This window comes from Grampus griseus (genome assembly GCF_964374135.1).
Source record: "Grampus griseus genome assembly, chromosome: 19".
NCBI lineage: Eukaryota > Metazoa > Chordata > Mammalia > Artiodactyla > Delphinidae > Grampus > Grampus griseus.
This window is the reverse complement of record NC_139013.1, coordinates 4,979,080-5,000,228: the sequence shown is the minus strand read 5'-3', so window position 1 is coordinate 5,000,228 and position 21,149 is coordinate 4,979,080. Positions and strand designations below refer to the sequence as shown.

At 43.6% G+C, this 21,149-nt stretch overlaps 1 protein-coding gene and 1 pseudogene across 2 annotated transcripts; one reads left to right on the top strand and one right to left on the bottom strand.

The window, feature by feature from the left end:
- Positions 1-5,761: 5,761 nt before the first annotated feature.
- On the bottom strand, positions 5,762-16,443 carry LOC309836654 (zinc finger protein 480-like; the record flags this gene model as incomplete). The annotated part of the gene is made up of 4 exons (XM_082676758.1): positions 16,395-16,443; positions 13,695-13,784; positions 6,784-6,910; positions 5,762-5,928 (listed from the first exon to the last, which is right to left on the bottom strand). The coding sequence occupies exons 2-4, from the start codon at positions 13,707-13,709 to the stop codon at positions 5,762-5,764; spliced, it is 309 nt and encodes a 102-aa protein (XP_082532884.1). The 5' UTR covers positions 13,710-13,784; positions 16,395-16,443.
- LOC309836847 (acidic leucine-rich nuclear phosphoprotein 32 family member D-like) lies at positions 10,826-11,788 on the top strand (annotated as a pseudogene). The gene has a single exon. The product of its transcript is annotated as an acidic leucine-rich nuclear phosphoprotein 32 family member D-like (transcript).
- Positions 16,444-21,149: the final 4,706 nt, after the last annotated feature.

Genomic DNA, 21,149 nt, shown 5'->3' with positions numbered 1-21,149 from the left:
GGGAGGATCCCGCATGCCGCGGAGCAGCTGGGCCCGTGAGCCATGGCCACTGAGCCTGCATGTCCAGAGCCTGTGCTCCGCGGCAGGAGAGACCACAGCAGTGAGAGGCCCGCATACCGCAAAAAAAAAAAAACCCTGGTGCTCCAGTGGTTAAGACTCCGTGCTTCCACTGCAGGTCAAGGTTTGATCCCTGATTATGGAATTAAGATTCCACATGCCGCATGGTGCAGCCAGGAAAAAAGAAAGAAAGAAAGAAAGAAAGAAAATCCAAAGGAAAGCTAGATAGCGTCACTACTGAACTCTACCCAACATCTTAAAAGAATTAAGATCAAGCTTCTTCAAACTCTTCCCCAAAATTTGAACAGGAAACACTTCAAAACTCATTATGAGGCTAGAATTACTCTAAAATCAAAGTCAGTCCAAAACTGGACTTCCCTGGTGGCGCAGTGTTTAAGAATCCTCCTGCCAATGCAGGGGACACAGGTTCGAGCCCTGGTCTGGGAAGATCCCACATGCCACGGAGCAACTAAGCCCGTGCACCACAACTACTGAGCCTGCACTCTAGAGCCTGCGAGCCACAACTACTGAGCCCACATGCCACAACTGCTGAAGCCCATGCACCTAGAGCCCATGCTCTGCAACAAGAGAAGCCACCACAATGAGAAGCTCGAGCACCACATCGAAGAGCAGCCTCCACTGCCACAACTAGAGAAAGCCCGCACGCAGCAATGAAGACCCAACGCAGCCAAAACTAAAATATAAAATAAATAAATAAATCTTAATATTGATGCAAAACTCATCAATCAAACAAGAGTAAATGAAATTTAACAGTACTACGAAAGGATTATACAGTACAACCAAAGAGGATATATTCTTGGAATGCAAGGATACTCCAACAAATGAAATCTTTCAATGTAAAACTGCACATTAAATATAAGAAAATACACTACATGATTATCTCAACTGATGCAGAAAAGCATTTGACTAGTTAACAGCCTTTCATAATAAACACACTCAATACAGTAGGAATAGAAATAAATACAGTAACACAATAAAAGACTAATATAAAAAGCCCACACCTAACATCATACACAATGGGGAAAGACTGAAAGCTTCTTCTCTCAGATCAGGAACAAGACAAGATACCTGCTCTCACTATTTCTCTTAAACACATAGCTGGAGTCCCAGCCAGACAAATGGGCAAGAAAACAAAATAAAAGGTATCCAATTAGAGAAAGGAGAAGAAAATTATGTCTGTTTAGAGATGACATAATCTAATATGTAGAAAAAACATGAGATTCCACAAAAAAAATCCTGATATAAGTAACTAATGAATTCAGGAAAATTGGAAGATATAAAGTCAACATGTAAAAATTGTATTCTATATGTTAATGATGGACAATTAGAAAGAAAATTGAGAAAACATTTCCATTTCAAATAGCATCAAAAAGAATAAAATACTTAGGCAAAACCTTAGCCACATAAAAAAGACTTGTACACTGTAACTAAAATCGTTGCTGAAAATTATTAGAAAATACACAAGTAAATGCAGATATCCCCAGTTCATGGACTGAAAGACAATATTGTCATTACGTCAATACCAACAAAATGATCAAGAGATTCAAAGCAATACCTAGCAAAACCACAATATCAATTTTGGAAAAAATAAACACTTACATCCTGGGACATACACTGAATCTCAAGAGACCCTGAATAGGAAAAACAACCTTGAAAAGAACAAAGTTGAAGGTCTCATACTTCCTTATTTCAAAATTTATTAAAAAGAAAAACTAATAGTAAGAGTATGGTACCAATATAAAGACAGACAGAAACACCAGTGGAAAAGACGTCAGAAATAAACTCTTGCATATACAGTCAAATGATGTGCCACAAAGGTGTCAAGATTCCTCAATGAGGGAAAAGCAGCCTCTTGAAAAAAAGATGTTGAGAAAATCAGATACCCACATGTAAAAGAATGTAGTAGGACTGCTGCATGAACCCATGTAAAAAATTAACTCAAAATAGAACAGAGATCTAGGGACTTCCCTGGTGGTCCAGTGGTTAAGAATAAACCTTCCAAAGTAGGGGATGTGGATTCAATCCCTGGTCGGGGAACTAAGATCCCACATGTCGTGGGGCAACTAACTCCACGCACTGCAACTACTGAGCCCACGTACCACAACTAGAGAGAAGCCTGTGTGCCACAACGAAAGATCCCACATGACACAACGAAGATACCACATGCTGCAACTAAGACCCAACACAGCCAAATAAATAAATAAATAAATAATTTTTAAAAAATAGGACAAAGATCTAAACATACAACCTAAAAGCATAAAACTCCTAGAAGAAAACATAGGAAAAAAATCTTTACGGCACTGGATACAGCAATGATTGAGAACATACGACTGCAAAAGCACAGCAAATGGAAGTAAAAACAGATAAACTGGACTACATCAAAATTACAAACTATTGTGCATCAAATCACACTCAGTAGAGTGAAAAGACAATCTGCAGAACGGGTAGAAAATATTTGCAATTCATGTATGTGATAATGGGTTAATACTGAAAATATATGAAGAACTTTAAGAGTCTGGTCACCAGTTTCACGATGAAGGGCCATTCCCCAATTCAACCACCCACGCATTACAAAAAAAAAACAAGAACACTAAGAATATCATAAAAATATGAACCTGCTGACTAAATAAATAGAAGTCAAGTTCATTTATAATGCATAGAGGGACTTCCCTGGTGGCACAGTGGTTAAGAATCTGCTTGCCAATGCAGAGGACACGGGTTTGATCCCTGGTCCGGGAAGATCCCACATGCCGCAGAACAACTAAGCCCACGAGCCACAACTACTGAGCTCATGTGCCACAACTACTGAAGCCCATGTGCCTAGAGCCCGTGCTCCGCAACGAGAAGCCACCACAATGAGAAGCCCATGCACCGCAATGAAAGTAGCCCCCCTCGCCGCAACTAGACAAAGCCCGCAAGCAGCAACAAAGACCAAACGCAGACAAAAATAAGTAAGTAAAAATTTACTTTAAAAAAAGAAAAAACAGTACTTCATTGAAGTCATCATTCAACTTCATAAGCTCTCTCATTAAGACGCTTCAAAATGGGCTTCCCTGTTGGCGCAGTGGTTAAGAACCCACCTGCCAATGAAGGGGACAAGGGTTCAAGACCTGGTCCAGGAAGATCCCACATGCCGAGGAGCAACTAAGTCCGTGAGCCACAACTACTGAAGCCCGCGCACCTAGAGCCAGTGCTCTGCAACAAGAGAAGCCACTGCTCTGCAACAAGAGAAGCCACTGCAATGAGAAGCCTGCGCACCACAATGAAGAGTAGCCCCCGCTTGCCTCAACTAGAGAAAGCCCGTGCGCAGCAACGAAGACCCAACGCAGCCAAAAATAAAATAAAAAAATTATTTAAAAATAACACACACACACACACACACACACACACACACACACACACAAAAAGATGCTTCAAAACAGTATTTGTTGGGCTTCCCTGGCGGCACAGTGGTTGAGAGTCCGCCTGCCGATGCAGGGGACACGGGTTCGTGCCCCGGTCCGGGAAGATCCCACATGCCACAGAGTGGCTGGGCCCGTGAACCATGGCCGCTGAGCCTGCGCGTCCGGAGCCTGTGCTCTGCAACGGGAGAGGCCACAACAGTGAGAGGCCCGTATACCGCAAAAAAAAAAAAAAAAAAAAAAAAAATAGTATTTGTTGAGGTCGGATAAACAATGACACATACAGGGTACGAAAACTGTGGAATGAACAGTTTAGTCAACAGACCCAGAGATATGAGGATGTGAACTTGGACAATGTTGACCCAAGGAGAAATTCCTATACCATTTATTGAGGCTCCAAGGGGATGATGATTAGTATATGTGAAAAACATTGTCACAGTTGCTCTTGAGACACGCTTTTGTGATACTCCTCAAAACCAGAAAAAAAAAAACTGGAAACACTTATCAGTCAAGTGTTTCTTTGTGTTTTTTTTTTCTAGCCATGCAGCATGTGGGATCTTAGTTCCCTGACCAGGGATTGAACCTGCGCCCCCTTCATTGGAAGCACAAAGTCTTAACCACTGGACCACCAGGGAAGTCCTCCCACAAGCTCCTGTGACGCTTTCTATTTCAGTATCCTAGGACATGCTGACTACTCTAGTGAATAGCTTCAAGTGGTGCTTCTGTATGTAGCAGAATAATATTGCAACGAATTAGTAAACGTATCTCCATCAAGAATGCTATGTTTCCAGGCTTCACTGATGGCGCAGTGGTTAAGAATCCGCCTGCCAAAAAAAAAAAAAAAAAAGAATCCGCCTGCCAATGCAGGAGACACGGGTTCGAGCCCTGGTCCAGGAAGATCCCACATGCCACAGAGCATCTAAGCCCGTGCACCACAACTACTGAGCCTGCACTCTAGAGCCCGCAAGCCACAACTACTGAGCCCACGTGCCACAACTACTGAAGCCAACACGCCTAGAGCCTGTGCTCCACAACAAGAAAAGCCACTGCAGTCAGAAGTCCGCATACCACAACGAAGAGTAGCCCCCGCTCGCCACAACTAGAGAAAGCCCACATGCAGCAACGAAGACGGAACACAGCCAAAAATAAATAAATAAATTAATTAATTAATTTAAAAAAAAAGAATGCTATGTTTCCAAGTAAACCCACTCCACAGGAGAGTGAAGTTATTCATCACCTAAAGACGGCTTACCACAGCAACAAACAAACAAAAGGATGAAATATCAAATACCTAAGAATGGGTATTTTAAAAGCAATGTCAGAGGCAAAATCATGCAAACTAAAGAAAATATGACATCAACAAGAGTCTACATTCCCAGACTAAGTAGAGAGGTAAAAGGACAAGAAAAATACAATATATTGGGGTCAGATATTATAGAACTTTAACACGGGACCATGGGCTCTACCCATAGTCGCCAAGCTCAGAGACTCATATATGCTCCCCATATGGGATTGGGGATCAAAGAGAATCTCTTCGTCCATACTGTTTATAGTTTTCCTAAGTAACAGTTACAGAAGATCCAACCCATTTCCCCATTACACACACCCAAAAGTATGTGGCAAAAGCAGAACAGAAGAAATGGCTGAGGGGGAATTCCCTGGCAGATTCACTGGTTAGGATTCCGGGTTTTCACTGCCACGGGCCCAAGTTCAATCCTTGACTGGGGAACTAGGATCCCGCAAGCCACACGGCACAGCCAAAAAAAAAAAAAGGAAAAACGAAAACAAAAAACGAAGAAATGGCTGAGGGATCTGAATGGCAGACATGACCTGAAACAGATCCATGCAGGTTCTGAGATGCCAGATGGAATCAAAGAGCAGCCACTGTTTTCCCATCATTTAATTAGTTCTTCCAAGTACACCAAACTGAGACAGGTCCAGGGGTTTGGACTATGGAGGCCTCAGCTCTTATCTATATGGACTAAAAATTGAAAATCCCATGCAATCAAGTATAGAAGAAGAGACCAAGGGGGAAACAGATTCCTTTGAAACAGCTCACCACGTGCTACTCAAATCAAGCAACAAGGCCCAGACGGCAGAGTGTAGATCAAGATAAAGACCTTGCCTTTGATTCTACTGGAGCTGCAGCACCACAGGGAGGTGAAAGGATGAATTTTACACGTTGAAGGATAGTGTGCTATGTTGGGGAGAAGAAAAATTTCCCCTGAGAAAAGTTCATAAGTAATAAACTTAGAATTTCCTAAAGAGCTCTCCAAACACCATTAATGGTGTGGCTTCCTCTCTGCCCATCTGAGTTCTGACCTGTGTTCATACTTTTGATACATCCCCAGCCATTGTTTTTTTGCTATTTTCATGTCACTCTTCACAGTCAAGGGCTCTTCCTCTTGCTCCAAAATGCAAATAATATTCAGGTCAGGAACAGAAATAACTGCCGAAAAGAGAAAATAAATAATATGTTGTAAGTTTTCCAGAATCCCAGCTCTTTGATCAGCACAGGAGTGAGCACACAACAAATGGATCTCAAAAAATATTTCACAAATTCATTCATTCACTGCTTGCCTCCTTCTGAATGCAGAGAGAATAGTAATAATATGCAGATAACTGGCTTTCTTCCAAGAAGTAGTGACTCAGGGCTTCCCTGGTGGTGCAGTGGTTAAGAATCTGCCTGCCAATGCAGGGGACACGGGTTCGAACCCTGGTCCAGGAAGATCCCACATGCCGTGGAGCAACTAAGCTCCTGTGCCACAACTACTGAGCCTGCACTCTAGAGCCCGCAAGCCACAACTACTGAACCCGTGAGCCACAACTACTGAAGCCTGCACACCTAGAGCTTGTGCTCCACAACAAGAGAAGCCGCCACAATGAGAAGCCTGCGCCCTGCAATGAAGAGTAGCCCCCGCTCGCCACAACTGGAGAAGGTCCACGTGCAGCAATGAAGACCCAACGCAGCCAAAAATAAAAATTAAAATAAATATATTTTTTTAAAAAATAGTGACTCAAAAGAACAGCGGTATGAAATAGGGAATCAGATATTTTAAGTTTCCAATTGGGCTTTATCAATACTTAAGCTCTGGAACAACTCCTGGTGTATCATGAAGTGGGCAGATCACCAGAAGAAAGGACAACGTTAAACTCCTGACACTACACCATGAAGCTTTTCATGTCTGAGTCAACAGGGCTTTGAGCTCAGTGAAGCAATGCAGGGACTCCCAAAAGGTACAGAAGGGAAAATGCAAAGATACATAAGGGCAGATCCCAATGTCTAGAGGGAAGTTATCCTCACCCAGGGAGACCAGGTTCCTGTAGGTCTCCAACATCACGTCCCTGTACAAGGCCCTCTGAGCAGGGTCCAGGCATTCCCACTCCTCCTGAGAGAATTCAATGGCCACATCCTTGAAGGTCAACTGTTCCTGAAATGAAAACACATTTCAACAAGGGGCCATGAGGAGAGTCCTTATTTTCACACAAAATGAGAAGAGGAGAGAGGGGTAAGGATCAATTCAGTTGAAGTATGTATTCTGACAGATCCATGTTAATGTATTTAGAGCAAATTATGGGTCTCAAATTTTAATTTCTTATGCTTTTTCATAGAGATTATAATATTTTCCATTCAATATGGATTTTTCTTTTTTTTGGACAATACATGAAATGCATACAAATAAAATTCAACAACAGGATGTCCAGGCAGAAGTGTTATATATTATGTTTCACACACTGAGTGATATTCAATATTCAGATGAGCTACAATATGACTGGTGTCTTCAGAGATGACAAAGTCCACAGTGGCTTTAAAGAAAAGTCAAAATCTTAAATTATGATGATGATACCAAGAGCAATGACTAAAGGTGTCTGAATGCTTCCTATATGCTAAGTATTACTCTAAATGTTTTACATGTATGAACTTGTTATCAACATAATAGTCATTAGAGAAAGTCCCATTTTTATTTTTCAGAGGAGTAAACTGTGTCCAAGACACTCTAAGAAACTTGCCTCAGAACAAACAGCTAGGAAATGGCACTGCAAGAACGAAAACTCAGGTAATCAGACTTTAGAATGGAACATAAAATATCAAAGTTAAGTGACGGATAGAGGATAAACGTACACTGACAGAGGGTTCCCTGAGAAAACTTGAGACAATTTCAAGGTTAACCTATAGAACTGCATAAAAGGTCACTACACACACACACACACACACACACACACACACACACACACACACAGAAGATATTAATAATCTTCCTACTATAAAACATTAATGTGATAGTGTAGGAAAAATTTAAAGCCATGGAATACACTCAAGATATAATTTCAGGGACTTCCCTGGTGGTACAGTGGTAAAGAATCTGCCTTACAATGCAGGGGAAGCGGGTTCAATTCCTGGTCAGGGAAATAAGATCCCACATGCTGCAGGGCAACTAAGCCCACATGCCACAACTAGTGAGCACTCCCACGCCTAAAATAGAGCCCGCGTGCCGCAAACTACAGAGCCCACGTGCTCTGGAACCCTCACACCACAACTACAGACCCGATGCACCCTGGAGACTGCGTACCAGAACTAGAGAAGAGAAAACCCGCACGCCACAACCAGAGAAGACCATGCACCACAATGAAGAGCCCGCGTGCTGCAACTAAGACCTAACACCAAAAATAAAATAAACAAATAATAAATCTTTAAAAAAAAAAAAAGATATAATTTCAACTGCTAAAAAACATAAAACTTACTAATGAAATGATGTCTTTTATAAAAGCCATGGACTTTCACATTCATGCACTCAGGCACTGATGTGTAAACACATAATTAACTGAAATGAGAGGTGTCTCAGTCCACGCACTCTGGAGCCCTTGCGCCACAACTGCAGAGCCCACGTGCTCTGAAGCCTGCGTGCCACAATGTGAGAGAAGCCTGCGTGCCGCAAGAAAGATCCCGCAAGCCACAACTAAGTCCCGACACAGCCAAAAATTTAAAAAAAAAAGAAAAAAAAGGTACAAACATGAAAAAATACATAGAATACTTTATCTCCCATCTCTTATTAGTGTTACACAGAAATTTAACAGATTAAGATAAAAAATTTATCACAGTATTAAATACTTCCAAAAATCACTGCATAATTAAAAACCATGACAAAAATGAAATTGGGGAAAAACCTTATTAAGCAAAAATATTTCATCAAACGTCATGATCAGAAGAAAACACTGGATGCATTTCTGCTGAAATTACTGCAGAGAAAACTGGGCTGGTCAGGGCTCCTGCCATTCACCACTATACAGTATGTCTGAGCAAGCAGAAGATGTAAAAGGGAGGAAAAAATAGAGTGAGAGTGAGAAACAGAGAAAGAAAGTCAAAGCGCTAGAACTGTTAAAAATCACAAACCTAAGGGCATGGATAGGATTAAAGTGACATGAGGGAAAAAGATATTCCATGATAAAGAGACAGCTGGGGTAACTACATAACATCAGACAAAATAAAGACAAAAAAAATGTCACAAGAGACAAAAAACATTATAAAATGATAAAAGGGTTAATTCACCAACAAGATATAACAATTATAAATATTTATATATCTAACATTAGAGCTCCCAAATATATGAAGCAAACATTGACAGAAATGAAGCAAGAAATAGACAGTAATAGTACAGTAACAGTATAAGACTTCAATGCCCCAGTTATACTTATGGATGGAACCAAACAGAAGATCAGTAAGGAAACTGAGGACTTGAACAACACTATAAACCAATGGGAACAAATGGATATAGAGATCACTCCATCCAATAACAGCAGAAAACAACCTTGTCAAGCACACATGAAACATTCTCCATGACAGACAATTTGTTAGGCCACAAACCAAATCTTAAGAAGTTTAAGAAGACTGAAATAATAAAAAATATCTCCTCTACCTCACGGAAATGAAAACAGAAACAGATAACAGAAGAAAAACAAATATACATAAAATCTGGAAGTTAATCAACTCCTTCTTAAACAACCAACAGGATAAAGAAGGAATGACAAGGGAATTTTTAAAATATCTGGACGAAAATGAAGTATAAAATATAATGTACCGGGACTTCCCTGGTGGCGCAGTGGTTAAGAATCTGCCTGCCAATGCAGGGGATATGGGTTCGAGCCCTGGTTCAGGAAGATCCCACATGCCGCAGAGCAGCGAAGCCCGTGCACCACAACTATCGGGCCTGCGCTCTAGAGCCCGCAAGCCACAACTACTGAGCCCACGCACCACAACTACTGAAGCCCACGCGCCTAGAGCCTGTGCTCCACAACAAGAGAAGCCACCACAACGAGAAGCCTACGCATCGCAACGAAGAGTAGCCCCTGCTCGCTGCATCTAGAGAAAGCCCGTGCACAGCAATGAAGACCCAACGAAGGCAAAAATTAATTAATTAATTTTTTTAAAAGGAGAAAAGATATCAAATCAGAACGAAAGAGATAATAAAGATAAGACCAGAGATAAATGAAATATAAAATAGGAAAACTACATAAAAATCAAAAAAGTAAAAGTTGGTTTTCTGAAAGGATGAACAAATTGACACTTAGCTAGGCTAAAAAAAAATATTGAATTAACTAAAATCACAGATGAAAGAGGAAAAACTGTAACTGAATCATAGAAAATTTTAATCACTATTAAAAGAGAGTACTATGAACAATTTTATGCCAAAAAATTACATAACCTAAAAGATATGGGTAAATTCCTAGAAAAACACCCTACAAAGATCTAATTACGAAGAAATAAAAAATGTGAACAGAGTCATACCTAGAGAGATTGATGCAGTAATCAAAAACCTGCAAAGCAAGGATGATTCAGCACAGAAAGAATCAATCAATACACCACATTAACAGAATGAATGAAAAATAACACGATCATCTCAATTGATGCCAAAAAAGCATTTGACAAAATTCAAGGACATTTAAAGATAAAAACACTCAGTAAATTACCTCAGTATAATAACAGCTAATATTAAAAGCACATAGCCAAGGTGCCTCTCCCCGCCCCGTGCTTGGTGCGCCGCGGCCACCGAGCCTAGCGAGCCCAGCGAGCCCAGCAGAGCCACCCGTGCCGCGTCGCCGGTTTAATCACAGTGCGGGGCTGCGGCCGGGGGCGGCGGTAGTGAGACCAGCGCTGCGCCTCAGCCCCCCTTTCCCTCCATGGTTTCTCTCCGCTCCCATGAGTAACTTGGCTCCGGGGGCTCCGCTCGCCTGCCCGCCCGCCGCCCGGGACTGTGCCGCCGGGCACTGCTGCTAGCAGACCCCTTCTGACCACCCTCTCGCTGCGCAGGCTGGGGCGCCTCTCCCCCCTACGCCCCCCGCCACGGAAAGTTAAGTTTGAAGAGGGGGGAAGAGAGAAACATGGACATGAAGAGGAGGATCCACCTGGAGCTGAGGAACCAGACCCCGGCAGCTGTTCGAGAACTTGCCCTGGACAATGCAAATCAAATGATGGGAAAATTGAGGGCCTAATGGCTGAATTTGCGAACTTAGAGTTCCTCAGTTTTATAAATGTAGGCTTGATTTCAGTTTCAAATCTCCCCAAAAGACCTAAATTGAAAAAGCTTGAGCCCAGGGACAACAGACTCTTTGGAGGTCTGGATATGTTAGCAGAAAAACTTCCAAATCTTACACATTTAAACTTAAGTGGAAATAAACTGGAAGATATCAGTACCCTGGAACCTTTGAAAAAGTTGGAATGTCTGAAGAGCCTGGATCTGTTTAACCGTGAGGTTACTAACCTGAATGACTACCGAAAGGGTGTCTTCAAGCTCCTGCCCCAGCTCACCTACCTGGATGGCTACGTGAAGCTATGTGAAGAGGACAGTGAAGCTGCTGACTCAGATGCCGAGGTGGATGGTGTGGATGAAGAAGAGGACGATAAAGAAGGAGAAGATGAGGACCAGGGGGAGGAGGAGAACGGTGAGAAAGAAGAGTGTGATGATCAAGAGGATGAAGATGAAGATGTAGAAGGGGAGGATGAAGACGAAGTCAGTGGGGAGGAAGAATGTGGACATGATGGAGAAGCTGATGAAGATGAGGATGAAGAAGAGGAAGAAGAGGAACAAAGCGGGAAAGGTGAAAAGAGGAAGAGAGAAACAGATGATTTAGGAGAAGATGATTAAGACCCCAAATAACCTGCAAAAAAAGAACTGCTCACATGGATTTGGTAGCTGTTTAAAAAAAAAAAAAAAAGGTAGCGGTGATACAAACCCCAGGACACCCACCCACCCAAAGAGCCAAAGAATAGTTCCTGTGACATTTCGCCTTCCTCCATTTAGTCCCTCTTGGAAATCCACCACCAAGCTTGGGGACTTCACCCCAACAGAACTGTAAGCGTTGTTAGGTTTCCGTGTAAGACTCTTGCTGTAGCGTGGATAGCTGTGATTGGTGAGTCAACCGTCCGTGGCTGCCAGTTACACTGAGATTGTAACAGCATTTTTACTTTCTGTACGACAAAGAAGCTTTGTAAATAAAATCTTAACATTTTGGGTCTGTTAAAAAAAAAGAAAAAAGCACATAGCTAACATCAAAATCAATGGTAAAAGGTGAAAGCTTTTCCTCTAAGGTCAGAAAGAAGGCAAAGATGTACACTCTCTGCACTACTATTCAGCAACGTACTGCAATACCCAGCCAGAGCAATTAGGCAAGAAAAATACAGAAGTAAAATTATCTTTTTTTTGCAGATGACAAGATCTTATATGTACAAAACCATAAAGATACCACAAGAAAAATGTTATAAATAAAAAACGATATTAGAAAAGTTGCAAGATACAAAATCAACACACAAAAAAAATCACTGCTTTTCTATACACTCAAAATGAATAATCTGAAAGAAAACAGACAATCATTTTTACTATAGCATCAACAAAAAAAACACTTAGTAGTAAATTTAGCCAAAGAGGTGAAAGACTTGTACACTGAAAACTACTAAACTCTGCTAAAAAATAAACAGAAACACATCCCCTACTCATGAATTGGAAGACTTAATGCTAGAATTCATACGGGATTTTAAGGGATTCCAAGTCAACAAAACACTCTTGAAAAAGAAGAAAGATGGATGCCGTGCTGTTTTAGATTTCAAAACATATTAAAAAGCAAAATAGCATGGCATTGGCATAAACAGATATTTAAACAAATAAACCAGGGATTTCTCTGGTGGTCCAGCAGTTAAGACTCCATGCTCCCAATGCAGGGTTTGATCCCTGGTCCAGGAACTAGATCCCACATGCATGCCACACTAAGAGTTCGCATGCCACAACAAAGAAGTCTGCATGCCGCAACTAAGAAGTACGCATGCCACAACTAAAGATCCCACATGCCACAACTAAACATGTCGCAATGAAGATCCCGAGTGCCACAACGAAGACCCAGTGCAGCCCCAAAATAAATACATAAATTTAAAAAAAAAAAAAGAATAAAACAGAACATTCAAAAGTAAACCCCTGCACACACACCAACTAATTTTTGACAAGAATGCTAAGACTACACAATGCGGAAAGGACAGTCTCTTCAACAAATGCTGCTGGGAAACGGAGTATCTACCAGTAAAAGAATGAAGCTGAAACATTACCTGCATCAAACTTAAAAAACCTTCTGTGTGTCAAAGGACACAGTGAGTAGTGTGAACAGACAACCCCGAAGGAATGAAGGTGATGAAGATGATTTAAAGAATCTCTAAGTGTCAGAGACTTAGGCTGATTTCATAGTTTAAAATCAGTGATGGAATAAAACACCATCTATCACTGATGTCTCTGAACTTTCCATTCCATTCCCAATGATTAAGATTTTGAATGAAGTACACTCATTTAGCGTCAAGTGTACTAAACAGTCAGAACTGATTTCCCCTTATTGGTCTATGTCCTAGATTTTACCAGGTATTTGTACATATTACTATGTGACTTCCACGTGCAGCATCTTTACCCTTGTTTACAGAGAGTGGACGTTACATCCAGGTGGGGCCCCTAAGCAATCCCTGCTGCCCAATAGCACGGACACGGTGTCTCCAACTCATGGGTGTGAAGCCCTGCCCAGGACTATGCCTAGTGGAGACTCTAAGTGGAGATGACAGGCCCTGAGGGAAGCCCCCAGGTGAGTGTGAATGTACAGGTGTCAGGCTCAGAGTCAGAGATTAGCGAGCCCAAAGAAGGGCATTTCAGGAAGGACAGACAGAAGAAAAAACTGAGAATATGACTTTACCTGAGAAAGAGCCATTTCTGACTCCTTTTCTTTCCTCTTCCTCCTCTTCTGGGCTTCTTCCTCAGGATATGTGAGTCTTTAGAGGTTGACCTTGAAAGTTGAAAACAGGCTGTTTAATGCTTACAATCAACACACCCCCTTCCTGAGTCACCACCACACACACAGGGAAGCCCTCAGCATGTTCAAGAGATGGTCCTCTGCTGCCCACTGTCCCAGGAGGGGCTCAGGACAGTAATTCCCACACAGAGACCAACAAGTCAGTTTTCCCACTCTTTCCTTCATATCAGGCTCCCCTCCTGGTGAGGCCCTCACGTACCCAGTAGCAGCGGGCACCTCAGCTGGACCCGACGATCCCGTTCAGGTCACAGACCAGCCCTGATCCATCCCCACGCAGAGCAGAGCCCTCACCCTCAGCCCAGATCTCAGCCCTCAGGAATGGGAGGACCTGGAGCCATGATGCTCAAATGGATACAAATTAGAATCACCCAGGGAATTTTAAATATTACTGAGGCTGGGCCAAACCTCAACTATTTGAAGGGGAATATCTGGTCAGGGGACACAAAACATATGTGCAAAATGCATGAGCAATCTAATGTGAGGTCTGGGTTAAGCACCACGCAGAGGAATCAAGCCCAGCACACCTCTCACTCTGTCTTTTCCAGCTTTACTGAGGTATAACTGACTAATGAAAATGGTATATATTATATGGTGTACATGTGATCATTTGACAGGCATATGCAGTGTGAAATATTTATCACAATCAAGGAATTAACATATCTATCAACTCACAATTACCATGTTTCATGTCTGTGCGGTGAGAACACTTAAGATTTACTCTCAAGACTTCCCTGGTGGCGCAGTGGTTAAGAATCTGCCTGCCAATGCAGGGGACACGGGTTCGAGCCCTGGTCCGGGAAGATCCCACATGTTGTGGAGCAACTAAGCCCGTGCGCCACAACTACTGAGCCTGAGCTCTAGAGCCCGCGAGCCACAACTACTGAGCCCACGTGCCACACCTACTGAAGCCTGTGCACCTAGAGCCCGTGCTCCGCAACAAGACAAGCCACGGCAATGAGAAGCCCGCACTGCGACGAAGAGTAGCCCCTGCTCACCACAACTAGAGAAAGCCCGTGCATGTGCTCGCTTCGGCAGTACATATACTAAAATTGTAACGAGAAAGCCCGTGCACAGCAACGAAGACCCAACACAGCCAAAAATAAATAAATAAATAAATTTATTAAAAAAAAAAAAAAAAGGCACCATGTAGTGACAGAGTCAGTCATTTCTCGCTGTACGATTCCTGTCCATAGTCCTCTACCCCATGTTAGGAAAAGGGAAGGGGGTGACCCACAACGGAGTGACGTCACTGCCCGCTGGCTGAACAGGGCTCGCAAATGGAAGTTATCTTCTGTTACAAATAATTACAAAATGCACAAGCCCTGTGCACAGGAGTTCTGCACTTCTCATCCTTATCTGTATAATGTAAACAAACAAGTTTCATTTGTATTAGATTCTAAAGCCGCAAATCAATATATTACACCTTAATCATCCATATTCAAACAACTCACCATCCATCTGGATCCAGTTTCCCCCCTCTACCTGCACTACTATGTGTTTCCATGTCATTCCGTTTATATATCTGTATTTCATTCTCTCTTTTTATTCCCCTCTGCTCTACTGCTCTTTCTCCCCGCCTATTTCTTCCCTCACTCCCGTCCTGCCGCACTCTGCAACTTGTTATTCCTCTTGTTCTTCCTCCTCCACCTTTCTGATTGCCCAAAACCTCCATATATTCCTTCCTCTTTCTCCATCTCTGCTCCCTCTCTGTCCTCGGGTTACACCCCTTCTATCCCTGTCACCTTCCCTTTGACTTCCACTCTCTGGCACCCCACACGGCTACCTGTCCTTCCTGCTCTCTCCTCCTCTGCTCTCGCCTCCAGTTGTCCTCTTTCTCTCCCAGCACCATGTTGCTCTGTTGGCCATTCTCCAAATAAGTTGAACTAGGGACCGAAGAACACTGGGTGTTCACGCAGAAAGACCGGCCTGAGGAGAAGCGGAGGACAGAGGGGCGGGGAGGGAGGGAGGGGGGTCTCCGGAGAGGGGCGGGCTCTCCAGAATCCCAGGACCGGGAAGAGGACGCGGCCTCTCTGGGAGCGGGGCGGCCAGCGCTGCCCTCCAGAGGGCGAGGCTTGGGGGACGCGCATCCACCTCGCGAAAGAGGGCTTTACAGGCCGAAGGCGGAGACAGTAAAAGGTTTCAAACAGCAAAACGGCGCGAAAGGCGGTGTCTACGTGGACCGAAGGCCGAAAACCCAAGGACCGGGACGGGCCTCAGAGCGATTTCAACCCCAAAGGGAAACGACCCCCACTGTGAATTTCTTTAGGATGTAAGGGCGGGGGCGAGTACTTAAAATTCCGCAGTAAGGGGCTTCCCTGGTGGCGCAGTGGTTGAGAGTCCGCCTGCCGATGCAGGGGACACGGCTTCGTGTCCCGGTTCGGGAAGATCCCACATGCCGCGAAGCGGCCCGTGAGCCTGCGCGTCCGGAGCCTGTGCTCCGCAACGGGAGAGGCCACAGCAGTGAGAGGCCCGCGTACCGCAAAACAAAAAACAAAAAAATTCCGCAGTAAGTCCCACACTCTGAGGATGTATGGGGGGGGGGGACCGAAGCGCAGATACAGTAGAAAGAAGAAACTCACGCACCGAAGAGTGACTTCAGCTCTCCGTGGTGACCCAGGTTGGTCTCTCCGCTTCCGCGTCCGGAGAACATTGCGCAGGCGCAGAAGGAGCAGCCTGGGGGCGGGGACTGCGAAAGGCGCTTACGCGAGGAGGCGGGGCGAGGAGAGCGCCCAGGCCTGCGGGGGAGCCCCCCCAAAGGGCGGGGGCAGGAGGCGGGGGGGGGGGGGCCTCTGCATCCCCTCCCCCACCCCCAGCCTTGCCTGTAAAGCGTCTCTTTAGGGATTTATAAACGTGTGTCTTTTGAACTCTGTGTAGCCGCTTTGCCTCCTGCTTATAATGATTTACTGTTGAAACCAAAGGTAGTCACCAGTTAGATCTATTTAACTTACTAAATAAATAATAAACTGTAGGGCTTCCCTGGTGGCGCAGTGGTTGAGAGTCCACCTGCCGATGCAGGGGACACGGGTTCGTGCCCTGGTCCAGGAAGATCCCACATGCCGCAGAGCGGCTAGGCCCATAAGCCATGGCCGCTGAGCCAGCATGTCCGGAGCCTGTGCTCTGCAACGAGAGAGGCCACGACAGTGAGAGGCCCACATAACGCAAAAAAATAATAATAATAATAATAATAATAAACTGTAACCTGCTTTTGAGGATCAAGCCCACTGTAATTATTTTTTTTGTTGTTTTGTTTTGTTTTTTGTTTTTTAAAATTGTGTGTATTTCATTTTCTTTTTTTTTTTAACATCTTTATTGGGGTATAATTGCTTTACAATGGTGTGCTAGTTTCTGCCCCATAACAAAGTGAATCAGTCATACATAAACACTGTAATTATTTTTAGGAAAGCTTGCACATCCTGCAAGTGTCATTTAGCTAAAGATGTTTGTCCAAGTTGTTTTTTAGAAACTTGGAGTCAGCTGTATCCAGTTTGATGCCGAGCTGGTTACAACTAGTTAGAACCACTGACCCTCCACCTGCGCATCTGTGAGTGTCTGCTCTGTGACATTTTGACATCAGAGGGCCAAAAACTCCACCTTCTGAACATGCTAAGAGCCATTTTCTGAACATGAGTTCCCTGAAGAAGCCTTTAACTTAGCTGTGCTGGTGCAGAACAAGGATTACCTCATGTTTTTCTTATCTCCAATCACTTTTCCCATGTCCCAGGTCTTGCCGTGAGGGAGGTGGGTTTGATATTTGTTCTCCCATCACTTAGCTTGGCTGCCTCATGAATAAAACTTTCTCTGCTGCAAACCTTCATGTCTTGCTGAACATTGGGTCAAGGAACCTGGTTCAGTAAGGTAACAAGATAGGTTAGAGGATCCCCAGAAAAAGAGAACCAGGAATGGCTTTCTTGATATATGAGAAATCATTTTTGCCTTAGCCATTTCATGATCTAAGCCTGGCCACAATGCTTGCCCTTGAACAGGTCTCAGGAATTAAAGATCTTAAGGGAATAAAGGAATGCAGAAACGTAGCCTGCTATCAGGCAAGAGAACTAACAATAGCAAAGACAATATATCAGTTGTAATGACTCCCAGTTCTGTTTCAATAGTAAAGATTAGCCTGAAGCACTCGACCACCAGGTCAACTGGAACCTAAGGGATGTTGATGATGACCTTTCTGACCCTCCTTACTTCAATCAACTAAAGCTTGGACTCCATTGACAGCCCAAGCCCCTTCATGAATAGGCATGTACTTTTAGCTTAAAACATCCCCTTGGACTTCCCTGGTGGTCCAGTAGTTAAGACTCTGCTCTGCGCTTCCACTGCAGGGAGCACGGGTTCGATCCCTTGTCAGGGGTAATAAGATCCCCACATGCCTCGAGGCACACCCCCCCAACAAAAAACTTTGCCAATTTTGCTGTTGGTGAGACACAGCATTGGGAAAGATCCCCAGTGTTCTCCTCAACTTGTTGCAGGTAATAAGTCCTTCCTGGGAATTCCCTGGTGGTCCAGTGGTTACAATTCCAGGCTTTCACTGCTGGGGGCCCGGAGTTGGATCCCTGGTCAGGGAACTAAGATCCTGCAAGCCACGTGGCAGGGCCAAAAATAAATAAACAAACCCTTCCTTCTTTCCTGCTTTGCATCTGTTGGCTCCACACCCACTGGAGGACAGTAACACTGTCTCTAACAGTTTTGTTTGCAGCCTTCTCATTGTGGTGGCTTCTCTTGTTGCAGAGCACAGGCTCTAGGCACAAGGCTTCAGTAGTTGTGGTACACGGGCTCAGTAGTTGTGGCTCCTGGGCTCGAGAGCGCAGGCTCAGTAGTTGTGGCACACGGGCTTAGTTGCTCCACGGCATGTGGGATCTTCCCGAACCAGGGCTCAAACCCGTGTCCCCTGCACTGGCAGGCGGGTTCTTAACCACCGCGCCACCAAGGAAGTCCCTTTAACAGTTTTAAGGTAGAAGGTTACATCGTGTGGGACACTTCTGTCAAAAATTATTTTTTTTGTTTTGTTTTTGCCTTGCCGCACGGCTTGTGGGCTCTTAGTTCCCCAACCAGGGATCAAACCCCAACCCATGGCAGTGAAAGCATGGAGTCTTAACCACTAGACCACCAGAGCAGTCCTAGAAACAGATGTTTTCCTCAGGACAAGTTGAACATGGTTTAAGTTAAAACCTATTTTTGCTAGCTGGTTGCAGGCAAGTCCTGCTAGTAAGGCTGAAGCAATTAACTGGTCTGGAAACTGGGATCTTGGTGAGAGCCTGATGTGGCCATGATTGGACCCAGGAACATTTCCTGCAATTAGAATTAGTATAAAATAGATAACCAACAAGGACCTACTGTATAGCATGGGGAACTATACTCAATATTTTGTAATAAACTATAAGGGAAAAGAATCTCAAAAATATATATATATGTATTCATTTTGAATGTATATTATATATAACTGCATATATACATATAACTGAATCACTGTGTTGTATACCTGAAACTAACATAACATTGTAAATCAACTATACTTGAATTTTTTAAAAAAGAAAATTAATTTAGGTGGTTTAACGCATCAAAAATTGCAGTTGTTTGTATAGGGATTACAGACAAGAATGTGAAATGCAAAACTCTCCCTGAGTACAATGGACAGTTTCATACCGACATGCATTTCTGTTTCTATTCAGAAATAGTAACAGCATTTCTGTTTCTATTCCCCATTCACACAGGAGGCCTGCTGGGCTGCACCCGGAAGGCCTGCAAACCTTGTAAATTCTCAGCCTCAAGACCTAAGAAAGAGCCCGGAAACAGTCACAGACACATCAGTGATGCTATTGGATAGGGGATCTTACAGGTCCGAAGCAAGGTCATGAAATGACACCCCGCCTTGTATAGCAGAAGGCAGGCAGGCAGGACAGGGCAGCAGTCTTCGCTATTGGAGGGGAAGAGGTAGGTTACCAGTTGGTAGGGGAATTGACCTGAGGTTGGCTCATGGGTTACCAAGGAAACTATCATAGGGGAGCTGTTCTGATCTAAAGAGTAAAACAGTCACTAGCTGGGGCAGAGGGGTAAGCATGTAGGCAGTTGCTGATTAGGCTCTGTGATTAAAAAACATAAATAGATCGTTTTAGGGTCTGCAGAAACCTGGGAGTGTTTCTGACCCTGAAGCGACATACAGTGAGGAGGGAGGACAGGAAAGTGTCAGGGGAGCAGGTAATGAGTAGGGGTGAATTCTGGGCTTATATGCAGGTTTGGTCAGGAAAAAGGAAGGTTCTGGGGGCAGCACCGGGCTTCCCTCTGTTCTGCACCTGGGTGTTTCCTTCTGCCTAACTGAACTGGATCATTACCTTCTGGATCTCTTGGAGTCTCTGAGGAGTACAGCTCCTACCTGCTTATTTCAAAGTAATGTTTGAAACAGTCAAGGAAAATGCTTAGAGCTGTCATTTTCGGCCACTTACATTGAACACGGTTTTGTTTTGTTTTGTTGGGTTTTTTTCCTTCTTAAATTGAAAAAAGAACTATTTAAATGAAAAATTAGGGGGACTTCCCTGGTGGTCTAAGACTCCAGGCTTCCACTGCATGGGGCACGGGTTCCAAAAAAAGAAAGAAAGAAAGAAAGAAGGAAGGAAAGAGAGAGAGAGAGAGAAAGAGAGAAAGAAAGAAAGAAAGAAAGGGAGGAAGGAAGGAAGGAAAGAAAGAAAAGAAAGAAAGAAAGAAGAAAGAAGGAAAGAAAGAAAGAAAGAAAGAAAGAAAGAAAGAAGGAAGGAAGGAAGGAAGGAAGGAAGGAAGGAAGGAAGGAAGGAAGGAAAGGAAAGGAAAGGAAAGGAAAGGAAAGGAAAGAAAGAAAGAAAGAAAGAAAGAGAACAGAGGGCAAGAAGGAAAGATTTATGTTTCACTGCAAAGACATGATAAACTAAGGAAGACAGCCGGGCATGAGTGGGTGGAGACAGGTACACTGGGAGTGAGATGACTGCAACTGAGCCATGGGATGTAGGGTGGGTTCTCACCCAGCACAGGCTCATTTACTTAAGCAAGAGATAACAGAGTTATCTTTGTAGGGAACTGCAATTGAAAGGTGAAATGCAAAACTCTGCTTGTGCTGACTGAGTGTTTTCATACTAAAGGTATAACAACATCATTTCCATTTCTATTCCCCTAAAACCCCAGAGGCAGAGACCAACTCTGATCCAGGGAGTGTAGGTCAAGAGGAATCTGACAGTTTAAGTCAAAAGCATTGCTTTATGTCATCAATGTAAAAAAAAAAAAAAACTTTAAAAACACATGTTAAGTCTTTGGTTCTTTATATTTAATTTGTTGATCTGTTACAATCAGGAGGTAAATTGTTATTTC